Here is a 27,048-nt window from a genome sequence, read left to right as displayed (position 1 = left end):
ACAGTAAAAACACCATCCAACGCCTTGAAGTACAAAGTATTGTTTGGTATTCCATTGCGCTCGCCATTATGAAACATGGGATGTTAGGTCTTATTATGTCCAGTAGTTACACTGGCTACAATGTTCTTCAAATCGGAACAAAACAATGACTACACACTGCTGCTTGGCGGCCGAGTAGACATAGCGGTGATACCTGTAGCCGAACTCTCACACATGCGAAATCTACTGCCAATACCACCTCTACTTACCCCCGAGAAAAGTCGTGATGATATGGAAAAGCGAAATTTTCACTAGTGTTTGTAACCGTATATTTCGGTGCTAGTAAATTCCAATAGATGTCGGGAGCCTTCCCCTGTCTAATGTAATGAAATCTTGCGAGATGTCCTCTGTGGGTAGAGGTCGCTGGGTACTGTTGCTAGACACATTAGGGAATCAACGCGCGTACGTCACGTCCTTTGTAATGGACAATACGGTGGAAGTTAACAAATTGTTATTGCTGGCTTTTGTTGGGAACAAATCTCCCAAAAGCCCTTAGTTTGATATATTCGTAAAGTTAGATGCTAAGGTTTTTTTTTAAGTTATTGGACTTGTTTTATAATATTGTGGATATTGGTGGAATGTCATTGTAATTTCCCAGTTAATCTTTTTTTATTACAAATGGTATGATTGTATATATTATGTATTTCGTTCTAAAACATAAGGCAAATGAAAAAGCAAGTAAAATAATACAGTTTAAAAAACTAGAAATGCGAAACGACCCCCATCAAATGTAAAGCAAAACAAATAAAAAATGTAGAGTATTTAAATTGTCTAATCTAAAATATTTAAATGTCACTCATTTAATTTACGATAAAAACTCAAGGTCTCATTCCCATTTGTATGGTGTAGTGATTGGGAGCATTCCGTTCTATGGTGTAGTGACGTCACTCAATATATTTGTCATTACGAGCCGGCGCGAGGGTGGTGTGACGTCACGCGGTGCCGCGGCGCCAGACTCTGCCCCCGCCCTACATACCCGCCCACGAATGCTGAACATAGAAACGAATTACACGTTCAGCCTAAACTGATGAATGTTTTGATTTAACAATATTTGTTGTAATAAACTGATGTGTATGTATTGATATACTAATTACACCCGTTTGTTGTGGAAAGTGAGAAACATGAATATCGTATCAGACGAAAAATGAAGTTTAAATTATTTGATCTTAATTTTATAAAACATTTATTGTCATTTCAGACTACATTTACCAACACAAAACTATGCAGTCTCAGGGGAACTTATTAGCAAGCATTTGTCCGCTGCTCCGCACGCTTGATAAATTTGATCCGGAATAACAGTTCCGCTTTATTTATCCCGAGAAAATGCTGAACTAAAAGTAGCTTATAGCACTCATGATTAATGTAGCTTCCTACTAGTGGAAATCAAAATCGGATTAGAATTTCCTGAAATTAACGCGTTTAAATAAACAAACTCTTCAGCTTTATATAATAGTGTAGATTACAACCGATCATTGCTTATTCATGTATTTATAATACACTCATCTGGAGTCAAATAAAGAAGTCCACAGTTATCCTCAACAATCATCAAGAATCCGTACCTACCCGCATTTCCAGTTATATTCCATCGGTACGATGATTCGTTCCGACTAGACTGTCAGTTTTGACTGATAGTGTGTTTCGCCGCGCGCTATTTAAAGTGATCTCTCGGGCGTGTCGCGTGTCAGCCACAAAGTCGCTTGATGTCAATAAACTGCCCGGGACACATCACAAAAGCCACACTGTTATGTAAACTACAATTTCTAGCTTAATTCATCTTCATAAAAAACGACGCTTGAATGGCAATCATATCTAAGCGACAATCAGTAAATTTTTGACTAGAGTGCTTTAAAGTTTTGCATTTAATATTAAAATGCATAACGAGTCAACTTTTTATTTTATAAAGATATAGTCTAATGTTATTAAAATTGTCCTAGACCTATAAAATCTAGATCAAACGATACAGAAAAAAAAGGTGATTCAAAATATGTATATAATTCATTTTCGGTATATTTCTCGCTTAGATTGCCTTTCTAACATCTCTCATCATCATCTCATTCCCATTCTGAGTTGGTGCATTTTTTTTCCATATGTTTATAATGTATTTATTTTCTGGAATCCGGGCTAAATATTATCCAGTGCTAGTTACTCGGATTCATTAAGTAGTATAAAAAACATCACATTTATACTTAGTTTTCCAATTTATTTAGTCTTAAGGTTTATACAAACAAATAATATTTAAAAATGTACTGTTACTTCGTATCATAGGTGGCCATTATAACAATTTAGACCGCATTTAGTACAATTTCGTCATATATTGTGTAACAGTTATAAACTAGTAGCATGTTAGTAATTAACCTTGTGGTCAGTTTTTTTGGTGAATGCATTCGATTTGGTAATGAAGTACCCGTGCTAGTCGGTCATGTCTGAAAATATTTCTACAATAATATGCGACGCTTTTTGCCTTCGTAATTTAATATATGATGTAAATATTGCTTTATAATTTCTTTGAGTATAAATATTTGTGTATTTAATCTCGAAGTGTTCAGGATCTTTTTAATGTTAGATTCTACGTAAATTCTGCGTAAAGGACAGCCGGCAGAAGGCGGGTTATATTCCTTCGGCATTGATTGCGATAAGTCGACTCCAGTAAAAGGGGATATTCACAGTCATAAATTGGCATAATAGTTTGTATCGGACGTTGTTAATTTGCCCCAGTATTGTTTTTTGTATATGTAATTTAATTATATTTTTTTCCTATGTAGGTTAACCGACCCCTACTTTTTATATCTTACTCTTGTGAAAACTTGTAAATGGTCTTCTTATTTTTATTTTTTTTTAATTTAGTAGTATCTAGCTGTAAGTTTTCCGAATAATTATAAAAATAAAATAAAAATAAAATAATTCTGGCGATCGGTTCGTGACGTAAAACTTCGTAATTTGACATCATTTTAGCCTAAGATTCAGTATAATCTATTTACTGTGCCGAGAAAAAACTGTGACTCAGTAAGGCTGGCTTGGGACATTTAAATCGACCTTCCGCAACTACATCGTGAAGCGAATACCAACATAAAAACAATTACTGTTCATAGACCTATAATTGTTTTGTACAAATAGACACGTGTCATGATATAATTATGCCAGGATTGTGGGTCAGGTCTACCTTCAATTGTAGTTACACATGAGCGATACTAGCTCACTGTATCTATCTATACATATAAAACAAAGTCCCCTTTTCTGGCTGTATGTTATCGATTTTCTCAAAATCTACTGAACGGATTTTTATGAAATTTGGTATGTAGATAGTTTAAGACCCTGGGAAGGTTATAGGCTACTTTCTATCTCGGGAATATATATAGCGGGACATGTATCCCGAAAAACTCCTTTACGCGGGCGAAATGCGAGCAAAAGCTGGTATGTAAATATAGGTAATTTCATGAACGAAGACGCGCCCACCACTTTTTAAGCGGGAGTGTATCTGGATGTCGCGGAATAAGGGGACTGATCCAAGCACTTTCCGCGACGCTATCCATCACAGTGTGCGTGTGCTCCCATGCTGCATTCGCATACTGTTATCGATTAGGAAAAGTAATGGGTCGCGTCTTCGTGGATGAAATTATCTATAAATAGTGCGCTCTGTTTCTTGGTAAAATAGGTATAAAAATCTATGGCAGAATGCTGATGATCTTCCGCTTTCGATGTCATTTCTAAAAAAATGGCTATAGCCGATAGACTAGGTCGATTCTCAATTAGACCCCAACGTATAAATAATTTTTATATTAATGCTATAGTAAAAACATTGTATGCTGCATATTCATCATAAAATTGCTGGGAAACTTTAGGGCGGTGTATTTTTAGCAATGGACTTCCGACCGCTCAAGATTTTTATTATGGCTTTTCCATACTATATTTTACAAAAAGGCTTCTTCATAAGTGTAAATTTTCAGCATATTAAATTATCATCTATAGATGTCTTCTTCATAGGATATACGTATTGATTCAACACAATATGTTATAGATAAATGTCAAATGACGTCACATATTCGACAAACACAAAGACAAAAGATCCGCATTGCGCTGTATTAGTTTTTTTTAACTCAATAAATAATATCATCAAACAAAGGACGTTGTGTGCACACTTAAGTATTTTTATGAGTGTGTTATGTAAAAATTGTGAGTAATATGCTTAAAACATTGTAATGAGGTTTTATGCAATTCCAAATTTAAAATAATAGGTACGCTTGGTTCATGGATGACTGACATGTTTTGTAGGTTAAAGGAAACATTATTAAAATTATCTTGAGCTTTGCAAATAACTGCAATTTCAGTTATATACTTCTCTTTATATTACAAAATGAAAATATATTTAGCTCGTAGACATATAAAATTTGTTTGTGACGGTCAAATAAAATCACAAATAATATAATTGCCGGCAAAATGATAGCGACCACCACACACAAGGTGTTAAAACCCGCTATAGCGGCCCACGTAAGTGTGTCGCGTTCCGGGAATAGAATGTGTACCTATATATGATTCCAAGGCCGGCATAATTGTGTCGACTGTCGAAGGATAATCATCTCTCTTTAGTCGCCATTCAATTGGACCCCATTTCACATACCATCAGGTGCAGTAGGGCCACTACGCCCTACTCTTATTAAAAAAAAAAAAAACACTATTATCGCAACAAATACCTCGCGTATTGATAAAGTTTTATAAGCCTCTAAAAGTGATGAATATTGTTATATTTTTACAACACAGCATAAAATATAGCACGTGGATAATAAACTAGCAGCGTCGGAACGCGCGGTAAATATTTTGACGCTACGCGAACTGCGTCGACGGCAACATGACGCCCGGAGCGAGGGAACGCACACTTATCCGCCCGGTATAATATAGCCTTATAAAGTATTCAAAAACAGACCATCATAACTGATGAATTGTATAGGTTCCAGGGAAAAATAACGTTCTTTGATTAAGAGTAATTTATATTATAACATAAGATGTTGTTATTTTTTGTCTCTTCTTATTATTTTATCCTTTTTTGTCTGTTTTAAATTTCTACTTACATATATATTATCTAAATAATATCAATAACAAATATTGTTATTTTTGCCGTTGTACCAATATATAAATTTGCATGCCGTGGTCAATTGAAGAGACACGTCACATTGCTAATTATAAAAATGCTACGACATTGTTTTTATTACATGCCGTATATCCTTCGTTGGAGGTCCTTAAATAAATAAATAAAATAAAATAAGGGAGCATTTTTTTAACATAACCTTACCTTTGTTAGCGGCAAGAGCAGGCTTATAAAAACACACCGATTTTTTGGGTGAGCGCTTTAGGCGCTCGCAACCCTTGGAAATTAAGTGACCATGCTGAGGGCAACCTACTAACGGGCTACGAACCTCGGCTCGGAATGGTCACTGGGAGAGGAGAAATCAGCGATTATTGATAGGCATAATAATATCAGCCCTGTATTATATACTTGCCCACTGCTGAGCACGGGCCTCCTCTACTACTGAGAGGGATTAGGCCTTAGTCCACCACGCTGGCCTAGTGCGGGTTGATAGACTTCACACACCTTCGAAATTCCTATAGAGAACTTCTCAGATGTGCAGGTTTCCTCACGATGTTTTGATAGCCATAGTCGTAGCGAACTAATAATCTTACCATTGAGCCAGCATTGATGATTCAAAATGTCGATTCGTAATGCGTGATATTTTTTATAACTGTCCACTGAATCACGATAGGTATCGTCATTATTAATCTTATTTTCCTAGAATGCGTTTAACTATTGCAAGTAAAAGCTAATGTCGAATATAAAATATGTATGCAACATAACCTTAAAATCTCTCAATTACTCCAATTTAAGACACAAATCTGTTATTGAGGCGATAAGTCTGCGTTCGCCTTATTACTCTGATGGCGTAATACGTCATAACAACCCATAACCGATTTATCGAGAGCCGCCTCACATTCAATACAACAGCTAAATAGAACAACCATGCAGCTCTATGTATTGTGGACGTTACAATTGGCATTTTGAGGCCAAGGACGATTCTGGCGAAGTTTTCTTTAAAAATAAAAATGTTTTGGTATTCAAAATGTTTTATTGCGTGTTTGAGATTCGTTTGTTTGAAACTGAATGTATAATGATGGTTTGTTCATGGAAATATGAATTCGTGACGATTTACCGAATAACTACATTCTTGAAGAATAGTTGTGAAAAGATTCTTTAGGAAATATAATATTTTTGTGTTCTTGCTACTACATCTATCATGGATTGATTAACTAATAACCATACTAAAACCGATTAGGGGACATCTCTTATGAATCGAACTATATTTCGAATTAATACCAAAGCATCATCAGCCGCAGGATGTCCACTGCTGAACATTGGCCGCCCCCAAAGATTTCCAGATAATGATCTCAGTCAAATTGCAAATACAATGCTATAATCTCAATCATAGCAATGTCCCCAACTTTACTCCAAATCGATTTCCTACCTACATCCACGTCACTAATCCATTATTTGTCTCCAGATACGAGCGTCTGCTCCGACGTGCCAAGTCCGAGGACCTGAGCGAGGTGTCGGGAATCGGCTGCTTGTACCAGAGCGGCGTCGACCGGCTCGGGCGGCCCGTCGTCGTGTTCATCGGCAAGTGGTTCCCCATCGGAGACATCGATCTTGACAAGGTGCGTTATGCTTACAAACAATGGGGTAATGTTTTCCAGAGAAACCTATTCTCCAATGACTAAAAATGCTCTTCCGTTTTATGATAAGTAGAAATTTGAACGTGACCTGATCGCAAGTAAATGGGGTGGAATCAGAGGGCCAGAAAGGGTTGACTCGTGGGAGATTTTTATCCCCATTCAACAATATGCCGCCCTATTTGAAACCAGATATACAAAGGCTGATCGCCGAACGCGACACCCTTACGTGGACCAGCATGGCGAGTTTTATACATTGTGTACTCGGTGATTGATATCCAGGCGTATACACATATCCTATCTTATTTAGCAATTTAATTTTATGTGCTTCAACATCCTGTGGTGGTTGGGCACGATCAAATGTTATTGTGTTAGCTCTGATTTGATACACTTCTACTTTTAAGCACAATTAATCGTTCTATGATCAGCCATGTATCCATTGGCCTAGGGCATGTTGACAGACTTCACATAGCAATATTAGCGTCTCCTCCCATTATTCAGAATGTAACAGAACAACTCCACATTCCAGGCGCTTCTGTACCTGATCAAGCTGCTGGACCCGATCGTGCGCGGCGACTACGTGATCGCGTACTTCCACACGCTCGCCTCCTCCGCCAACCACCCGCCTTTCTCCTGGCTCAAGGAAGTCTACACCGTACTGCCTTACAAGTAAGTTCTATTTTAAGAGTCTCGAATGGTTTCGGCTATTTCTTTGGTGTCAACTGTCGTGTGTTACTATTGGTGATCACTGTTCGTGTATAATCGTGTTTAATTTACATTTTCCAAAACATGTTCCATTAAGACATGATAAATTTTGCAATACAATATTTTTCTCAAATTTATTTTTATATTTCGTCATTTTTTATCACGTAATATTTAGTGAAGCAATTCTTTGTACAATTCTAGACGCCATGATCTATATCACTGTACAAATAATGAAACATATTTTTAATAATAAACTAAATTTCGGACGAAACACACCGCTAATATACCAATTTCTATTCATAAATGTTCATTGAAACAACGTAGTAACTAGTGAGCAAACGTGCGGTAACGCGTGACGCTGTACATGATACTCGGTAAACATTCAAATGCATCATACTATGACTCAATTCGCTATATTTGTCACATTGTTGCAATTTCTGTTTAATGGTAATGTATAGATTACTGTAAATAAATAATATGGTTACATATTATTGTCTATTGTTAACGAATGTCTTCTCTATTAACGGAAAAATATTTATATAGCGGTGGAGGATATTCAAGCTATGTTTATGGCATTGGACGATAAAAGTACTAAATGACCAAGTAATTGTTCCTCGACCTAATGATACGACGACTCTAAGAGAATTCGTCACAGCAGCAACATCACTTTTTTAGTCAGAAATACACTCACACACCCGGCATATCCGCACTTAGGTAACTATATATTGATCCAAAACCAGAAAATTAAAACTCGGATTTTCGATGAAAATATATTGTATTTATATATCTTTTTGGCACAATATGGAAGTAATGACGAATATCTGCTTTTATTTATTAAGGCAATGTAAAAATACTATGTATACATTTACAAATTAAAACACTGAATTAAAATATAATGCCCATAAAATGAACGGAATCTCAGAAAATTGTTTCAATATTTTTTTTTATTTTCAGATATAAGAAAAACCTGAAAGCCTTTTACATCGTTCATCCCACGTTTTGGACGAAGGTAAATATTATTTTGGGTCATGTTTTTGAAAATTGTCTTGTGCAACGCCAGTTAAATCTTGTCTTATGCATTGCAAACTTACAACCCAACTAAACATCGACATTTATAATGTAATGTTTACGATAAACACATATTTTTAATAACAATATTTAGGGACGTAAGGGGCAATTATGCATAATCCAGTAATCACCCATGACTTATGTAATGAGAGGTCTTGGGTTCTATTCTGGTTGTTCGGGTTCCACGAATACTATTCAAAATTCTAACCGGTTTTGATTCTGTTTACGGGCAATCGTGGCTCGTCTACGCAGTTGCCAGGTTGAGGGTTTCTTCCCAAATTTGAGAGTATTTATATACCGTAAAGGAATAAAATGCTTGAGCGGACTTTTGAAGGTATGAGCCAGAGCAGAAACAAACTGTATACCGAGTGTAAAATACAATGGGGATTTCTCAGCTAAGTTTGGGGTTTTCTTAATTTAATTTGGGGACAAGAGATCTGGCAACACTGCCTTATTTTTCTATTTATTGCACATACAATAAATTACAAGTTACACACAATATAGTTCAGTTGTCCTAATGGCTGCACGTTTCAGATGATGACGTGGTGGTTCACGACGTTCATGGCGCCGGCGATCAAGGCGAAGGTGCACACGCTGCCCGGCGTCGAGTTCCTCTACTCGGTGATGGCGCGCGACCAACTCGAGGTGCCCGCCTTCGTCACGGAGTACGACATGACGGTGAGAGCTTTGATAATAATACATACATACATACATAACATCACGCATTTTATCCCCGAAGGGGTATGCAGAGGCGTAACTAGGGCACCCACTTTTCGCCAAGTATGTTCCGTCCCATGATGTGATAGGGGGCGAGCCTATCGCCATATCGGGCACAAATTCCAGACTCCGGGCTGATACTGAGCAGAAAAACCCAAATATCACTTCGCCCGAACCGGGATTCGAACCCAGGACCTCAGAGCGCTATTGTACCGGACGTGCAATACAACTACGCCACCGAGGCAGTCAATAGATAATAATAGCGGTAGTCAGTTGATAATAATAGCGGTAATTTAAACTAAATTAGATATTTACTGGTTAGGTCTCTCATATGTGAGAGTCCGCCTGGGTAGGTACCACCGCAATGTCTAATTCTGCCGCCAAGCAGCAGTGTGTAGTCACTGTTGTGTTCCGGTTAGAAGGACATTGTAGCCGGTGTGACTACTGGACATAATGCGACTTAACATCTCATGTCTCAGGATGGCGAAGGCAGTGTAATACCAAACAATACTTAGTAATTCAAGGTGTTGGATGGTGCTTCTACTATTTATGGGCGGTCGTATCGCTCACCATCAGACGAACGGCAAGCTTGTCTCATAATTGAAGGAGCATTAAAAAAAAAAGATATTGCAACAGGCATATTTGCATGACATCGCTTGTTGATCAATATTTTCCTTGGCCTCTCTTCACATAACACCAAGCGTAAACAGGGATAATGTCATTATCTATTTGAATCACTTATTGTTTATGAGAATGTGAATGGGTTTAAGAACAAACTTGACAAATATTTTGCTAGGAAGTGGAACCGGGATCGAGAATTGCAGGAAACAACAAACTGCCTGCCTGATAACAAATAATAATAATAATTTTCGCTCGCAACCATGGCCTCGACTCACTATGTAGGTGCTCGTATTCCAATAACAATAAATAAAACTTTTACACTGAAAAACCCGTTTTCCGTAAATCCCCCATGAATCTTTTGTGGTTAATTGGTACAGAATTTGTGACATAAGCCGTTTATCCTTAATTTATTGTAAACTACCATAAACAATGAATAATGTACAATTTTCCTGTAATTTCCAGATAAACGGCATACACTACTTCCAGCCGGACACAAACAACACGTAAGGCGCGGTGTCCCGCTATCGTGTTGCGCTGTTGTTATGACGTCACGGCCACACGTGTTGCCAGCTCTGCGCTGCGGATTAAAAAACCTACGAAAAAGGACAAAAAAAAATATTACAAAATGTAAGCTAAATATAGAAATATAGATGTTCAAAAAAATGTGAACTGCTGTACAATTACTGAATTTGGTAGGTTTCAACAGCATTGAGCTGGCAATACGACTTCAAGTTCGAACAGCCAATATGATGGTTGTATTGATAAGTAACGTGACAGGTTGCCATAAGAAAAGTGCGAAATTAGTAAAATTATGTCGGCCACGTTAATAGTAGCTAGCGATTTGTTTTTAAAGATTGTTGGTTGTTCGAATTTGTAGTGCCAATGGCTGCTGTTATAAGTTTTTTATGGATTCTTTAATCCTTGTTAAATTACGAAAATATTCCAATAAAACTAAATAGAAAGTTGAATTTGGTAGTGAATGCCTTAATATATATTTTTTTTATATTGAACATAATATTATTTTAATTTTAGCCCTCATCATTCTCAGAACAGTTTGTCAACAATTATCGACACAAAATTATGCAAATATATTATTAATTTAACATGGAATGAAAAATCCATTGAAAACATATTTGTTGAGAGTATATCAAGTAATATAGTATTAGCGGTGCATTTTTATATTATTTACGATAAGGGAACGTGTTACATACCGGTAGTTATTCTCATTAGGCTAAAATTCGCGTGTACACGTTACAAGAACCAGCAAGGCCCGTGTATTTTAATTTTATATTAAATATTTTTACTGTGTGCTATTTTTGTATTTTATATTCGAGGTGTGAATGTTGTAGAAAAAATAGTGCTTCTGTCGTGTTTGCTTACGTGGCAACACTGGAAATGTCAAATTTGTTTTGGTCTATAGTAGTTCGGCAGACGCAATAGTATTAGTGTTAAGGTCAAGTTATATTGTCGCCCGCGGCTTTGCCTTAAGTGTTTTGTGGGTTGTTCCGGTAAAATAGATTATGTGAATCAAACTGTATGCCGATGTATTTAATTTTTATAAGTGCAGACAGATTATCAGGTCGCCGTTGTATGTTAAATTGACATGGGTAGAGTTTTGTAAGTGGCGTATCTAAATTTTGCAAAGCGCATCCAAGTTAGAACCGAAGAATAAAAAATAATGATGTACAAACACTACACACTGTTACATATAGGTAGTTAAGACTTATGTGAGTTCTGCCTACTTTCTTATTTGGTAAGAATAAAGTGGTGATATAGACATATTCGAGGTATATAATTGCTTTTGAAATCAACATCGTGATAAATTAGGACCGATTTCAATAAAAAAAATCAACTGCTAATCGATAGATTATATTATATTATCTCCAACTGCCGACAGCTCTGTTACGAGTCATTTCGGCAGATGGCGCTATTCAAATTGTGTTCAAATTCAACATTAGTGTCTACCCTCCTTACAGTTCTAGTTGTACCTTTTCTCTATAATATAGGCGCCTCATCGTAAAATAATCACTGCGACAGGGTAAACGTCTAGCACATAAATCTATCTTTTTAAATAGCCTTTCCTAGGGCATATGTTTCATAATAAATAGATGTTTCGAGTTACTTAGTACAGATTATATTACAGTACATTGCATGCAAAGTTTGGAACACCGATAGGGTGTACTCACTTACCGCTATTCTTAATCACAACGTATGGCTTAATGTCTTCAAGTAAGCTAGGTGCCTTTACTCTAGCGGTCGCTTCACATTAACAACGGTGAATGGGCGGCGCCACTGGTTTATTGCATTAAAATCTAATTAAAAAGGTGTAGCGGGTCGGTCAAATGTTCTTAACTTATTATTCTAGTAATAATTGCTAATACAATGTAATATTATGTACTTAGACATATCTAATGTTCTATTTTACATCTCTAAAAGGTGCTTCATATTTTTTCGCTAAATATCATTTGTAAAAGTGTATGCTCGCTATAAAATTTGGTATATCGTAAAATAGTTGATACGAGACTATTATATCATTGTATAGTGAGCAAATGCTTTATGACCTGTATGTACTAGAAGTTAAACCCAAGACCTTTCAAGCGATTCCAGATAAAATTTTCCTTACACGTTTAAGCGTTTGGTGTCGCAAAAGGCTGTCGTTGTAAATATATTGTTGTATAATGAGATATTTTTCATACGAAGCACTCATTCACTTGCACCAATTTATTGTACTTTGTATAAATCGATCAAATAGTCGACCAAGACGAACGTAGCGTTGTCGCCAGGCCTTACGGAAGCACGTACAATCTAATATTAAATCAACTTTATATAATATTTGTATATGTAAATGAAGTTTTCGCTTCTTATATCCCATTTTCGACGGGACTCTTTCTCAATGGAGCTTCGAATTGTGAGATTTCGTCTATACGAGCTTTCCTAAGTAGTGGTAAATGTAGTGTTGCCAATTAATATTACACTGCCACACGAAACGTTACGATAGTGTCGCGCCGGCGGCGGGCGCGGGAACTGTTAAAGATATTTTTGTACTGTCACGTTGTTACAGTCTCGCGAGGTGTCGCGTTAGGTGATACTAGACATTGTTTTTGACTCTAAAATTGATTTTTGTACCATCAATAGCTATTCAGTAAACATAAAGTACAGTTGATATTTTTGATCGTTGAACTATTTTTCGTATAAAAAAATCTGTGTGCCACCATTTTTATTGTGTAAAGAAAGTTGTTGCAGTGTGTGATTCTAGATGCGCGTTCAGAGTGACACTAGTGAGATAATATAATTGCAAACTATTCATTGAAAGTGAGAATTTGACTTCCGCATATAATTTGTGGCAGCTTGTAGCCAAGTGACTTGTAAAAATCTGGGTTGCCACAAATTAAATTCGAAAATATTCTAAATATAAAAATATTACTATAGACAAATTGTGGAACAATCGCCAAATAAGTATTCCGCGAAATATTATATTGCAATGTGAGAAGTTACTGTATATCCGTATGAGGAAATGTTGTTGTCTCATTGTATGCACTAGTGATAATGTTATCAAGGCCTTAGATGTTAACTATTGTTATTTTGTAGTGTCTTTGTGTTGCAAAGTTTATCGCTGTTGAGGGACAGAGGTCGAGGAGGTAGTGGGGGGTACTGATCAACTTTGTTTTTGTAGTTTTCGTCAATCGATGTAGAAATGGCATCTTCTTGTAACTTTCAAAGAATGAGATACGAGCTATTCTAGATTTACTGTATGTATGGAACTTATGTTCTCTATTTTTTAGTTTACTATTAATAAATACCAAAAAAACAACCGAAAGCTTTATCTTTATGTACTAGAGAATGTTCTAGTAATGTAATTATAAATTAAAATCTTATTTTATTGTCATTTTAAATGCTTGAATTTCCCTTATAATTCAACCTTCCTTGTTGTTACACAGTACTGTCTCAGAGAAATCGATTGACGAGAACTAAAAGGTATGTGAGAACATCAAGATAATTGTTATATTTAAAAGAGATGTCAAAAATGTGATCATGAGAAAAAGTTGGTTAAGTTTCATATTTTATTGATATAAATAGAGCATTAATTTAGAGTATGTAAATATTTAACAAAATACAAAATAAAATTATTAATTTACTAACAAGTGTTTTCTTTATAACTCTTATTTTGGTATAATACAGGGTCAATTTAATAAATGAAACCATGTACTTGTGTTCTTGAAAACAACACTTTACCATTAGATGTTCTAAACATAGATGTAAAGTAAAAAAGTGTTAATTTCAAACAAAATAAATATAAATAAAAAGTTATTTTGATTTTACATGGACATCAACATTTTTAGAAAAAAATATTGTACTTAAGGTTTTCTAAATTCAAAACATAACTGAAAAATCACTAATCATTGTGTAACAGAATCAAGCTGACCTATAGGAAGTCAATAATTTTTATTCTTGTCATTTTACATATAGATTCTCACATAGTATATTACTTACTCTACAATTTAGCTATCAGAACAAATATAATTATTGGTAGTATTTTCAGAAGCAAAAATTTTAAATTATGTCAATATAATATATAGAACAAGCAACAATAAAGATTGTAATAATTCTGCACACACACTTGTACACTAATATATCTCTTGCATACCTGGCGGATCTCTGTTGATTTGAACCGCCATGCTAAAATCCCATAAGAGGAACTCATTACTGCAGTATCCTTGACTATTTTCAACATTACCTACTGCTGAGTTCTTAACAATTTCTTTTTTGTACAGATGTTAATTTCAGAACTACCAGAATAAAAGCACAAGATTCTTTTACTATAGATTATATAGAAATGGGTTTGATTGATTAAAAAGTGTATATTCTTAATAATTCCTTATGTTTATGCGAATGTTAGACTTTTAAATTAAACTAATTTTCGGATTCTACCGCGGTTAATATTACATAATGTGGTAACCATCAAAACTAATCTACAGAGTATGATATGTTGAAATATTTTCATGATCAATTCTTAAAATTTCTAACAGTGGCGTCTGAATATGACCATCTGTGAAAATTACCTTCATGATGGGGCTCTGAAACTGATGAAATCCATGTCACATAATGACCTCTTAATGATGCTGATAAATAAATGACAACATAATAATTAATGACACATTTAATTCAAAAAATGAAACATATTTACAATAGGTAACAATAAATAATAAATTATATAAAATACTATTTTGCCATTTTGTACTCATTCAGGAACACAAAAATGGAATTAACTGCAGGGTACTTCTGTGCCGCAGTTATTAGACTAACATTACATACTGCCATCACATTAGCCAAGACATATACTCCAATGGCACCAAGGTAGCATGGTATGGGCCACTGTTGCCAAGGTGTGTTCCAGTCCAGGGGAATGACGACAGCGCCCATCCACGCGCCGAACACCGTCATCACTGCGTTGTTAATAAGCATCTCCACTATAGTATCCTTGCTGTAAGTTTTCACACCAAACATCAACTGCATTGAAGATTCCACCCCACAGTGCAGCACAAGTGGGAATGCTGTCAACAATGTGAGTAGAGTGGACAGCATTAGCGTTTCTTCATGGCAATCGAGCACGGGCGCGCCAAATAAGATTATCCCAACGAAAAAACTAAACAACACTCCAAGTAAAAATAAGAATGATTTGACGACATCGCTGGCCCTGTTCTTGCTTGGCTTTCTCTTTCCATGTACGTCGTTTGAGGAGCTCAAATAAAACGATTTTAATAGTTCCGCGATAAAGATCAATGCTAAGATATAAAATGAACTTCCCTTGCCGACCGAGTAAAGTAAACCTTTGTAGCATATAACTGTGACAATACTCGGCAAATAAATACAGGTTATTAGGGCAGAAATAGTCACTCTTCGTAATTCTAATTGATTGTTAAGCGAAAACATTGTGATATCACTTTGTATTTAGCAGAATTTATCAAACTTGAAAAGGTTTCACGATTGTGTTTATTTATTGGTCTCTGGTAAAAATGTTGACCATTTTGACAGTGACATTTGTCGTTTAAAATGCGTTCCACTAAGCTAATAAAATAAAGCAACGATGGAGCCACAATTTAAAAATTGAATTAATAAAATAAAGACATCAATATATCTACGGTATATGTACTATTTATTTTAAAATAATTTTAATAATAATAACAAATTATTAAGTATTTTTTTCATTCAAACATGAAACAAATATGACATGTACTTGAAGTATGGTAGGACATAATCGATTAGATTTATGTTTGAACTAAACTAAATGAACATCACTAACCGTCAAATTTGTTATTGCCACGCCTAATAAAATTTCGAGAAACCAAGTGATATTTGGCAACATTTTCATTTCGACATCAAAATAAAATTGTATGTGGAAGTAAAGTATATTCAATTGTAATCGATATGACGACACCGACTTTATAAATGAAAGGTCCCGCCGCTCGTGCCTCCAGTTGATCCGCAACAGTGCAACGTTCGGCTACAGTGCGAGCCAACGTTCAGCTGACTTTACGTCACAACACAATACATCGCCGTGTAGCAAGTGTTTGTGTGTCATTGATTACATAAAGATGCCGTGCCCGTTCTTGGGATCGCTGAACCAAGCCTTCGTAAGGAATTACGGGGCGACCCTGATGAAACAATACGGGAACTACTGCCCGATCATTTCGCGCGGTTTCCGCTCGCTCGGCAACGACGAAACGAAATGCCCCTTCATTCAGCAGAACTCTATCATTTCCGAAGCTCCCAAGGAGATGACCGAGGACATCGTGGAGCCGGTCCAACCCTACAAGTACGAGAAGTTCTTCCACGAGCAGATTAACGCCAAGAAGAAGGACTACTCGTACCGTGTGTTCAGGAAGGTGTCACGGTTGGCCGCCGACGGTGCGTACCCTAGCGCACTGGAGGGTACCGACAATCACCGCGTCACCGTGTGGTGCGCCAACGACTACCTGGGCATGTCGCGCCACCCCGCCGTGCAGGACGCCGCCATCAGCGCCATCCGCTCCTACGGCACCGGTGCTGGAGGCACGAGGAACATCGCTGGTAACTCCCAGATGACTGAGAAACTTGAGTCTGAGATAGCTAAGCTCCATAACAAACCTGCAGCACTGATATTCAGTTCCTGTTTTGTTGCTAATGATGCTACACTCTCCACTCTGGGGAAGATCCTGCCAGAATGCATTATTTACTCTGATGCTGGAAACCATGCATCAATGATTCAGGGTATAAGGAACAGCCGATCACCAAAGCATATATTTAGACACAATGATCCAAACCATCTTAGAGAATTATTGGCTAAATCTCCCGAAGGAGTGCCAAAACTAGTCGTTTTTGAGACTGTTCATTCCATGAGCGGGGCGATCTGCCCCTTGGAAGAGATGTGCAATATAGCACATGAGTATGGAGCTTTAACTTTTGTAGATGAAGTGCATGCTGTGGGTCTGTATGGTAAACATGGGGCTGGCATCGGGGAAGAGCGTGGACTGCAAAACAAAATTGATATTGTGTCTGGAACATTGGGAAAAGCCTATGGTAATGTTGGAGGGTACATTGCGGGTTCATCCCTTCTGGTAGACACCATCAGGTCTTTGGCACCGGGTTTCATCTTCACCACTGCCTTACCACCTCCTGTCCTAGCAGGATCTTTAGCAGCCATTAGACTCCTCGCTAGCCAGGAAGGAAGGGACCTCAGAGCAAAACATCAAGCGATCGTCCGTTACTTGAAGCTCTCTCTGCTGGTGGCCGGCCTGCCTCAACTACCATCTGTGAGCCACATAGTGCCCGTCCCAATCAAGGGCGCGGACAAAGTGGCCCTGGTGGCCGAATCTTTAATGAAGAGGGGACATTATGTCCAGTCCATCAACTACCCGACGGTGGCGCGCGGAGAGGAGAGGCTGCGGTTCGCGCCGGGCCCGTACCACTCGCCAGAGATGATCGACAGCCTCGTCAGTGCCCTCATCGAAGCATTCCACGAGAACAACATCGCATTCAACGAGTTCATGGTTAACGGCACTTGTCGCGAATGCAGCATGGAGTACAAGGTGGACGTCGGGTACGAAGAGCCCCTCAAATACCCGATGCTGGTCGCGTAGACATGACATTATCAACGCTTTAATATGTTAAAGGTGTAAAGTTTATTTCCGTTATTTATGGTGGTTAGGGGTAATTAAATGCGTGGCAATGGATGTATTGTTTTATTAGTCCCAGTACTTGATGACCCCGTCCCAGCCGGCGGTGAGCAGTTTGCTCGGCTCGTGCGGGTGCCACAGCGCGGTGATGCACACGCCGTCGTGCGCCTTCCACTTCTTGTACAGCTTGGTGGTCTTCCAGTCCCAGATGTAGCATTTGCCGTCTGCGTCGCCCGACACCAGATAACTGGAACAAAAACGCGACATTCATTAACACCGGGCCATAACACTAATTGCCTTTATCTTTTAATAAACGTAAACCTCGTAATACTAATAATACCTAAATACTCTCGTAAACATTGTTGAATTAATTGTTTTCGCCATACATTTTGACATTTGGCCTCGCTTACTTCAAGTCTAGACATTCAACAATGAACACAAACACTCATGAGATTTATGTTGACCACATTCACACAGCTATAATTAACAAATTTAGCAATGTTTATTTTGAATTAAAATAGCATTACGTTTAGTTATTGCTACTTAGAACTGAATAACTCCGCAAATGGTTAACAACTTGGTGAAATTACTTTAAAACCAGTTGTAAAGAAATCAAGTATGACGCAACATTTGACATCAATTTCCGAATTCAGACGTGTTTCGAGACACCTGGATTTAATGTCACGGCATGGCCTACATAATTTATATTTAAAATAATTAGCAAATCTATACTACCAAAATTGAACTTGTGCCTATAAAAAAATAAATTCAAATAGACCTTTTTAGTAGATACATCGAAATAATCCCTTTACCGAACAATCTTAAGCACATTATATTTACATTAACTAAAAGACGCGTCATAAAATTACCGTTTAGTTTGTTTGGGCTGTACTCATTTTCTATTTTTGACATGCGGTAAAGAGAATGCCTAATCATTTTCACTAGCAGTTATAACTTTCGCCCTAATTTGGCCAACTCTTACAAACTTAACATACAAATTGCTGAATTAAACATTTAAATACACTGACAAGATTATTAAAATAGCATTTATGCAAAGTAACAGCTAAAATAGACTTACACACATATTCGGTACTTTGTCCAAGTACCTAATCTATACTATTATATAATTATATATACTTAAATAGAAACAAGATACGTACTAGAAACAGGATATCAATTCACTATGCACAATAGAGCTCAGGTGCTGAACAATTGAATTAACAATAAAATATCCATTCTAATAAAAATAAACAACAATAAAACCAGATTGATTCGAAATAAATAGGCTATTGTCGAGTTGATAGTCTGGATTGAGTTAGTTGATACCTATTTAATAGTTTGAATAAAATTGCTACAGAAAATAACACAATTAACGAAGGACACGTAATTTACAATTTAAGTATCTAGATAGTAATGTATAATTTATGGCAAATATAGGATTATTTCTTTTTGGAAAATTGTTCTAATGTTTAAAAAGTACCTATTGAAAATGTTCCGTGTAGACGAACCAAAGATGGTTAACGTTAAATACTACACAGAAATAGCATCCGTGGGAATCCTATGCGAAAGTCAACTAGACTCGTTTTCTCGCATAACCAGAAAAGTATCTTTTTTTTCATAGAGTAGCCAAAAGTAACTAATATTTAGGACACACCCATCACGCAGGCGCGTGGGATTTTGAAAAGAAATAATTAACTATACACCATTTACCTAAGAGCCAGCCGTAAACTTATCAATAAAATAGATCAAAAATAATACTCGTGATATTATTTATATCATTACAAGAATTTCATTCGTATTTATGTCCTGATTTAGTCCGCCTACACACAGCCAAACATCGTGCCCTGTTGCCAAAACTACAGCGCCGCAAATAGTCGCACAAGCGTATAATGATATAATCGTCACGAGACGCCCTTACACTCCGATGCGCGTCAATGACATCCTATTGTTTTAGGCTCACCACAGATGGGCGATTATCGCTTTGGTGATACAGTATTTTATTGAAGTTTTGTATTCGAATACGATGGTTTTGAATAATGGTTGAAATTACCAAAAATACATTTATTATAATAATCGCCAGTTTATTAACGTCTGCAAATAGTTTTGGAAAGTTTGTAAAGTATGCTATTATGATCAAGGTATTGTGATCATTGAAGTAACACTTTACGGCACCCTAATACTTCGTTCGTAGGTTAGCCAATATGCGAAAGTTTGTTTTCTAGTAGTGACTAATCACTCAATCTAAACTAAAGGAAAAATGATTCTTTTGTTTATCATCTCATGTTAAGCGAATGAAAGGAAAATTTGGGACAAATCCCGAACTATGTACCCATTCAAAAGCTACTTCAAGTATTCCAAGCCATTCAAGCAAGCCCTACAAATATGATAGGTCTCTGATGGGATGGTGTGACGGTAAATATCACATGAGTAGGTACCTACAGTCAGCAACATAAGTAGGTGAACAAATTCTAGACCTTAAATAGCATATACATTTATATATTCCTACCGACTACTTTTCTTTACAAAAATAAAAAGTATTTACTTCACACAAAAGGTTTTTTTTAATTAATCTTGACATGTAGGGCGAAATGAAGTTTTTAATTTGTCCAGTTATATAATGGTATTCTGTGCATATATAATCTCCACATGCTTAAAATAATTCAATAATCTGCCACCAAAACTCATGAATATCTCCAACAAAATAAATGCATCTTATACTGTGGTTTTTTATGCTGATAGTACTTATACAGACGGAAACCAGAGTTAACCAAACAACATTTATGAATTACGACTTTTTATCAGCAGTTATAAAAGTCGACGATGTGCGGGAAACCTATAGTTATCGTACGCGGCGACTCGAAGGGTTACACTAAATTTATCTTGGATTGTACTATATACGTACGTCATCAATGCTTTATACTATACATTTTTACAGCTAAATGACGAGACGAACAAGTCACTCGTTGGATTGTAAGCTGCCCGTAAACAGTTTTACCCTAACCCAGAGCTTTGGATAACAAAGCACTGCGTGCGAGGGATAAACACTTGCACAACTAAAACTTTAAAAGCTCCTCGTGACACCGAACCATTATGCCGAGACATTTAATACTTACTAATTACACTAGCTACGAAGTCCTTTAATTTTAACTAGAACGTAACAGCATGCACACACACTCTTATACCATTTATCCCCAGGGGGTTAGGCAGAGGCGCAACAAGTGTACCCACTTTCCGCCATGTATATCCTATCCCATGACGTGATAGGGGGCGAGCCTATCGCCATATCGTGCACAAATTCCAGACTTCGGGCTGATACTGAGTAGAAAACCCAGAAATCGAACCCGAAACCTTATCACAGCAGTCGCAATACATAAACGCCACCGAGATATTCATAAATACATAACAGCGTGCATAAATACATGATAACATTCAGAAATAAATAAATAAAATTATGATGTCTAGCATCTACCCAGGCAGTATTACAAGACCTAAAAAAAATAATAAATAATTTATTACCAGTCTTTTTAGTTTAATATTTTATTACATTATGAATGAACTTTGGAGACCTTTAGAGAAGCTCGCGTGGAATTGCTACACTCTGTTTAGTATTGTGCAATCGTAGTTTGACCGCAGTAGCTTTGTGTTATGGCCGGGTGACCATAGTCCCGTCACGCAGGAATCACAACTATTGTGCAGTCTACAGACAAGTAACAAACTTATTCTCTTCCCGAATGAGTGCTGGTACTATATAGGAAATGCAATCCTGAATTTAAGCATTTAAAACACAGATTAATTTGTAAAGTAAATATATTTATTATATCGAGATTGTATTTTAGTATTTCTTAAAATAAATGTACGTAACGAAATAGTTTTTATGACTTTTGTTACTTTTTTTCAGTCTCATCTGTTTTTTTTTAGTTATATGAATTCTACATATTTTTTCTAGAACGTATGTATTAAAAAAACGGATGCGACAGAAAATTACGTAATAATATTTCGTAAAAACTATTTCGTTACGTTCATTTATTTTGAGAAATACTCATTTGTTCGTCGGAAGTGGCAGATCTCGATACCAATTTTAGAATAATTAAGTTATCTATTAACAAGACACTGATTTTTATCTTGTTGTAAAACATTCAATACGGTATAAAATGATAAAAAAAACAACGCATTACGAATTATATTATAAATTATAATATAATTAACGAAATCCGTGACATAAGCCGATATCGATTGTAGACAATCGGTATCGGTTGCTAAGCGGGGTTAGAAGCCCTGCAAGAATGTCACACGAGCGCTAACTGACATAATAATAACAATTATTGTTTCTAGAGTGTTGGAATGGTTACGATAATATATTACCCCACTGCCCAGGAGGAGGGTAATGTTTTATTACATGGCGAGACGAACGATTGCCTAATGGTAAAAGCCTCCCCTGATAACAAACAGCAATGGTGCAATGAAAGGCGCTACGTTCTCCATCCGCTGTAAAGTATTTTTTTTCTCTTATACTGAATTCCATTAAAAAATTACAAAATTTGTGATATAAGTACTATTATAATTTTATAATTGTACCCTAATGTATAGTCATTGATTTCGTGTCCACATTAAGTAATTCAAGGAACGTGGGTTTTAAATAATAAATCTCATAAATTTCATAATAATTAGAAAAATCTAGTATTTTTAGCGGGCACCTGATGATAAATGAAGTAGAGTGTGGATAGAATTTTTACTAAAGAGAGATGAATACCCGCGACAGTCCACACAAGCCGGCCTGTTTGAAACAGCTGACGTGGACCACTATTGCGGGTTTTACACCTTATACTGTGGTAGCTATCTGCGTGGATACAAATATTCTGACACAAGCAAACCAATAATTATGTATGGCAAACACTAATTATCATTTGTATGATAAATGTGCTGACAGCATCCAATCTGTATAATAAAAGTAAAACAGGTCATTAGAATTCGAGATTTTAATAAGAAACGAATTAAGGAACTGGCTTCATAATTAGACTAATAATAAAATTGTTTCATTAGTGTTTCACAATATTATTGACAACAATAATAAGGAAAGTTTCATAACGTATAGTAGCGCAGTGACGGATTTGCCAGGAGGCTGAGTACGCTGCAGTCTAGAGCAGCAGATTTTAGAGGCGACAAATTTGGGGATATATTTTTTTGTTATGTTATACATTATTTTGTAGGTTGTGTTATTTCTACCGCGCTATAGTAGTACATAATTGAGCTTTTATGGGCTTAGAAATATACCCTAAAACAATTTCTTGTGGAATCTTTACTGTTGGATTGTAAATATAATCCAGGAACTGACACCGATCACCTAGTTTACAATTAATAATTATAGAAAAAAGTGGTGTAATTAGAACTATAGTTTACAAATAATAGAGTTACAATTACATTGACAATAAAATTGATATTATTGTGAATTAGGGTATCGAATTATAGAACTCGGGACGGCAAAATTTTAATAGCGTACTGGCGACAACTGTGTAAATCCATGACTTTAGCAGTAGGATTTATATTATTGAGGCAAATGCTTGATGTTAAACACGACGAATGTCAATAAACAATATCCGGAAATTTGAATTACAAATTACTGCATCACGCATAGAAAAACACTGCGTCACTGTCTGGAACAATAAATATCCTGTCAAAGTTAACATTACATTATAATATATTATTTTAGGAAAATGTACACGCTGTTGCTTGCGCTACGATACTTGTATCCGACAGGATAGCGACTACTCTAGATAAGGTATAAAATCCATCTTATATACGTAAGTGTCGTGCGTTCCGAGATCTGCCTGTGTATATCCGGTCTCAAATATGCCGGTATAATTGTCAACTGGCGAGGGATAAATATCTCTTGTCAATACTCTATTTGGACACTCCACTGACCATGAGGTGCAGTAGGATCACTTTATCGTGTCCTTATAAAAAAAAAAACAAATCTTAATTTTTTAAAGAGTAGAACGAAACAAGATAAAAGTCCCGCTTTATATTTTCCCTGAATAAAAAGTAGCCTATGTCCTTCCTAACATCTCAAACTATTCCTATACCAGATTTCAACGGAATCCGATGGGTATTTTTGACTTTATCGCATCCGTTTTATATCTAAAAATGTATATAATAATACAAAGTATAATAGTATGTGCCTACATATAGTACTCTAAGCCTACAACTATGTATATTATCGATTGACTGTTTTTTTCCTCTGCTAGACATAATCTTATCATTTTATCTGTACACATGAATATTTTGTGTATGGGTATATTATATAACATAAATATATGAGAATCGCCATCTATACTGGGATAATGTCATCATACTAGTGGCAGCGCACGTGGGTGGTTTTTGCACAGTCATCGTACTTGAGTTCAGTTTCCGGGAGTTTACAATTTCCTCTCATATTCTACAACTTAAAAATTATCAAAATTATTTTTATAAGGTTTTCACCAATGGCCGAGTTGGTTCAAAGGGCGGTTTATCTGTATAATGCATTAAGGTTTCGAACGACAGAAAAAAAAGTATGCACATAAACCACGTTAAAATAATATGTTAAGGATGATCAACTGAATCGAATGCAATAATTTTTAAAATAAAATTAGGCAAATAATAGCCTGTCATAAAATAGTTAAAATAAACGCAATTGAAACATGTGATAACATAATTATTGGTTATGTGTGCGTATGCGCATAAATTTTGTAATATGATCATAGTTTTTGCCTACGACTAGGTTTTTTTTTTGTAAACAATACTAAAATTAATCACAGTGTAATTTCTATATCCGTAATTTAATTGGAACTTAATGTTTTGACCTCCTTGAATTCCATAACATGGCGATGTTTCTTCTTCCGCTAAAATTACGATACAAGAACAGAGTTGGGAATGCGTAAAGTCTGTGTAACTTCGCACCAATCACAGTATACAAATACGCCATACATACGCGAATCTAAGTCACTTTACAGGAGCGACAAAAAACTGTTTGCATTATAATGTACAGTGTACACTTTACTATTTGCTAAATATTTGTTAGCATTAATACTATTACTTCTTTGCCAATGCTATAAATTTATAACTTAAGTTCATATATTTTATCATAATGTACATTTCGGTATTCATGGTAACTGATATTTATTTATAAAGTATTATCTCAAATTTGGGTAGTTTTTTTGCCATATTTAAAGACCTGACGAGTAAGAAGAAAAAGAAATAACACAGTACTGAATACCGAACGACGATAGTATGTTTTATTTACGACAGAATCATCACGTCCTGAACATGTTATAATTCTGTACGTAATAATTGTTTACCTTTCTGGCACAATATGATTACACTTTAGTTAAAACAATGATTAATAACATTCATTCGTAAGGGGGTTAATGCTTAGATCAATTCAATTACCCGCAATTAGGTCAGCTAGAAGGCACGATATGTAAACACGCGCTACAAAGGAAACCGAATTCAAACATTAGTATCGTACAGTCAAAACGCTAAGGTCGATCGGTACCGAGGTCAGAGATTGCTAAACACATAGTCGATGAATAAAAAACAACTCTGTAACGATAATATTAAAGTTGTGAATCTGTTAGTGTAATTTTAACTACGCGTCAATAGAACGCAAAAGCCGTTCGCTCGGTAGACACATGAACTAAATAGGAAGACCTAGTTAGGAATTGCGGAGGTCCATACCCCACCTACGGGCTTCCTTTCCATTCCTGAAAGGTCGCAGTGCATTCACGATTCATTGGTATTAAGTGTGTATTGTATACTATGGTCACTTGCAATCAGACAACGTATAAAAATAATTCAATCTAGCGGGTTTTTTTGTGAGAATCCTTAAACAAATGATTGTAACTGATAAATAAGAATAATTTTCTGTTTTTACTTATTTTAAATCCGAAAGTTAGTGAAGATATTTGCTGAAAGTAAACGCACAAACACAGATACGAGTACACCATGCTGTGGATAAACTTTAAGGCTATATTTTATTCCAAAACACTTGACTGTCAGGGTTTTAACCCGACGAGAGCAAATAATAAATAAAAATATTACGTCGTGGATTGTAGAATGTAAGAAGCTAGCAAGCAAAATAACATAAATAGAATTTGAAGTTAAGGATCATGTATTATAACTATGTATACATCTTACGACAATGACTAAGCAATAATATAAGCATGACTTGCAGTATGTTACAACGCACTGTCAAGTACACGATACGACTGAAATAATATGTTTAGTATAAAACCTTTTTAATGAAATGAGCTGACCGCGTAAGTTACAGAAAATGCCTCCACTAGGCAACTCAAATTCGAGTCAGAGAAGAGTCAGAGTTTATTTACAAAGGATATACGTCTACAGCAGGGGCCGGCTCGAGCGGGGTCATGCAAACCAACACAAACCAATGTGTAGCGTTAGCTTGTTGTGCTGGTTGCGTTTCATACGGTGAAATTGCCTAAGAAACAAATAACTCCCTTTCTTTTACACCGCATCCATGATTCTTTAGTTTCAGTCTCTTACCGGCAGGTAACATACTTTCTCAATCAATCACTCATCAATCGAAACTTTGAATAACAACGCTGAACTGTGCTCGTCATTCTGACAACAGACTCAGCTGATGTCAAGTCTTATCTTCCAATAGCTATCAATAACCGTGGACGCATTGTTTTATGGAATAATTGTAACTTTATGGTAAAACATGTTATCAATCTTAAACATAAGGAAACGTAAGTCCTTCAGCCCTCGTCCTCTTTTGAAGTCGATTAATTAATGTAGTGACATACAATCTATTGATGCTGAAAGTAATGTATTATTGAACTCCAGATAAAACTGCTAAAATTATCAGTGTGCAAAGGAAATACGATAAAAACACTTTCCAATTAAAATAAAATTGGGGTCAACTTTTGGAGTACCTACAACGAAATTCATTATTTAATGGCGAATGATAATTCTAATACTAGTGCCTTTAAATAACTTGCAACATTTGATGCTCAACAGATTTGGTAAAAGT

At 36.1% G+C, this 27,048-nt stretch overlaps 4 protein-coding genes across 6 annotated transcripts in view; 2 read left to right on the top strand and 2 right to left on the bottom strand.

Moving 5' to 3' along the window:
- The window catches only part of LOC115443516 (protein GDAP2 homolog), a 135,354-nt gene extending 121,351 nt beyond the window's left edge, over positions 1 to 14,003 (top strand). For all 3 annotated transcript variants that reach the window (XM_037440707.1, XM_037440708.1, XM_037440706.1), the window contains exons 8-12: positions 6,585 to 6,738; positions 7,283 to 7,422; positions 8,413 to 8,467; positions 9,061 to 9,204; positions 10,327 to 14,003. In XM_037440707.1, the coding sequence (XP_037296604.1) occupies positions 6,585 to 6,738; positions 7,283 to 7,422; positions 8,413 to 8,467; positions 9,061 to 9,204; positions 10,327 to 10,371 (538 nt within the window). In that variant the 3' untranslated portion in view covers positions 10,372 to 14,003. The remainder of the gene's footprint in view (positions 1 to 6,584; positions 6,739 to 7,282; positions 7,423 to 8,412; positions 8,468 to 9,060; positions 9,205 to 10,326) is intronic.
- Positions 14,004 to 15,004: 1,001 nt separating this feature from the next.
- LOC115443527 (phosphatidylinositol-glycan biosynthesis class F protein) lies at positions 15,005 to 15,908 on the bottom strand. The gene has a single exon (XM_030168966.2). It carries the CDS (start codon positions 15,793 to 15,795, stop codon positions 15,085 to 15,087), a length of 711 nt encoding a protein of 236 aa, XP_030024826.2. The 5' UTR covers positions 15,796 to 15,908; the 3' UTR covers positions 15,005 to 15,084.
- Positions 15,909 to 16,195: 287 nt separating this feature from the next.
- On the top strand, positions 16,196 to 18,074 carry LOC115443491 (5-aminolevulinate synthase, nonspecific, mitochondrial). Its single transcript, XM_030168923.2, has one exon. The coding sequence runs from the start codon at positions 16,458 to 16,460 to the stop codon at positions 17,979 to 17,981; it is 1,524 nt and encodes a 507-aa protein (XP_030024783.1). The 5' UTR covers positions 16,196 to 16,457; the 3' UTR covers positions 17,982 to 18,074.
- Positions 18,069 to 27,048, bottom strand: part of LOC115443490 (pre-mRNA-processing factor 17) — a 46,756-nt gene continuing 37,776 nt past the window's right edge. Inside the window, exon 11 of the mRNA XM_030168922.2 lies at positions 18,069 to 18,264. Within this exon, the coding sequence (XP_030024782.2) occupies positions 18,087 to 18,264 (178 nt within the window). The 3' untranslated portion in view covers positions 18,069 to 18,086. The remainder of the gene's footprint in view (positions 18,265 to 27,048) is intronic.

The sequence above is a fragment of the Manduca sexta genome, chromosome 20, assembly GCF_014839805.1.
Source record: "Manduca sexta isolate Smith_Timp_Sample1 chromosome 20, JHU_Msex_v1.0, whole genome shotgun sequence".
Lineage (NCBI taxonomy): Eukaryota > Metazoa > Arthropoda > Insecta > Lepidoptera > Sphingidae > Manduca > Manduca sexta.
This window is presented reverse-complemented; position numbering and strand designations above follow the sequence as displayed.

Coding starts and splice junctions, on each gene's coding strand:
- LOC115443527 (XM_030168966.2), bottom strand. CDS start 15,795: ATGTTTTCGCTTAACAATCAATTAGAATTACGAAGAGTGACTATTTCT.
- LOC115443491 (XM_030168923.2), top strand. CDS start 16,458: ATGCCGTGCCCGTTCTTGGGATCGCTGAACCAAGCCTTCGTAAGGAAT.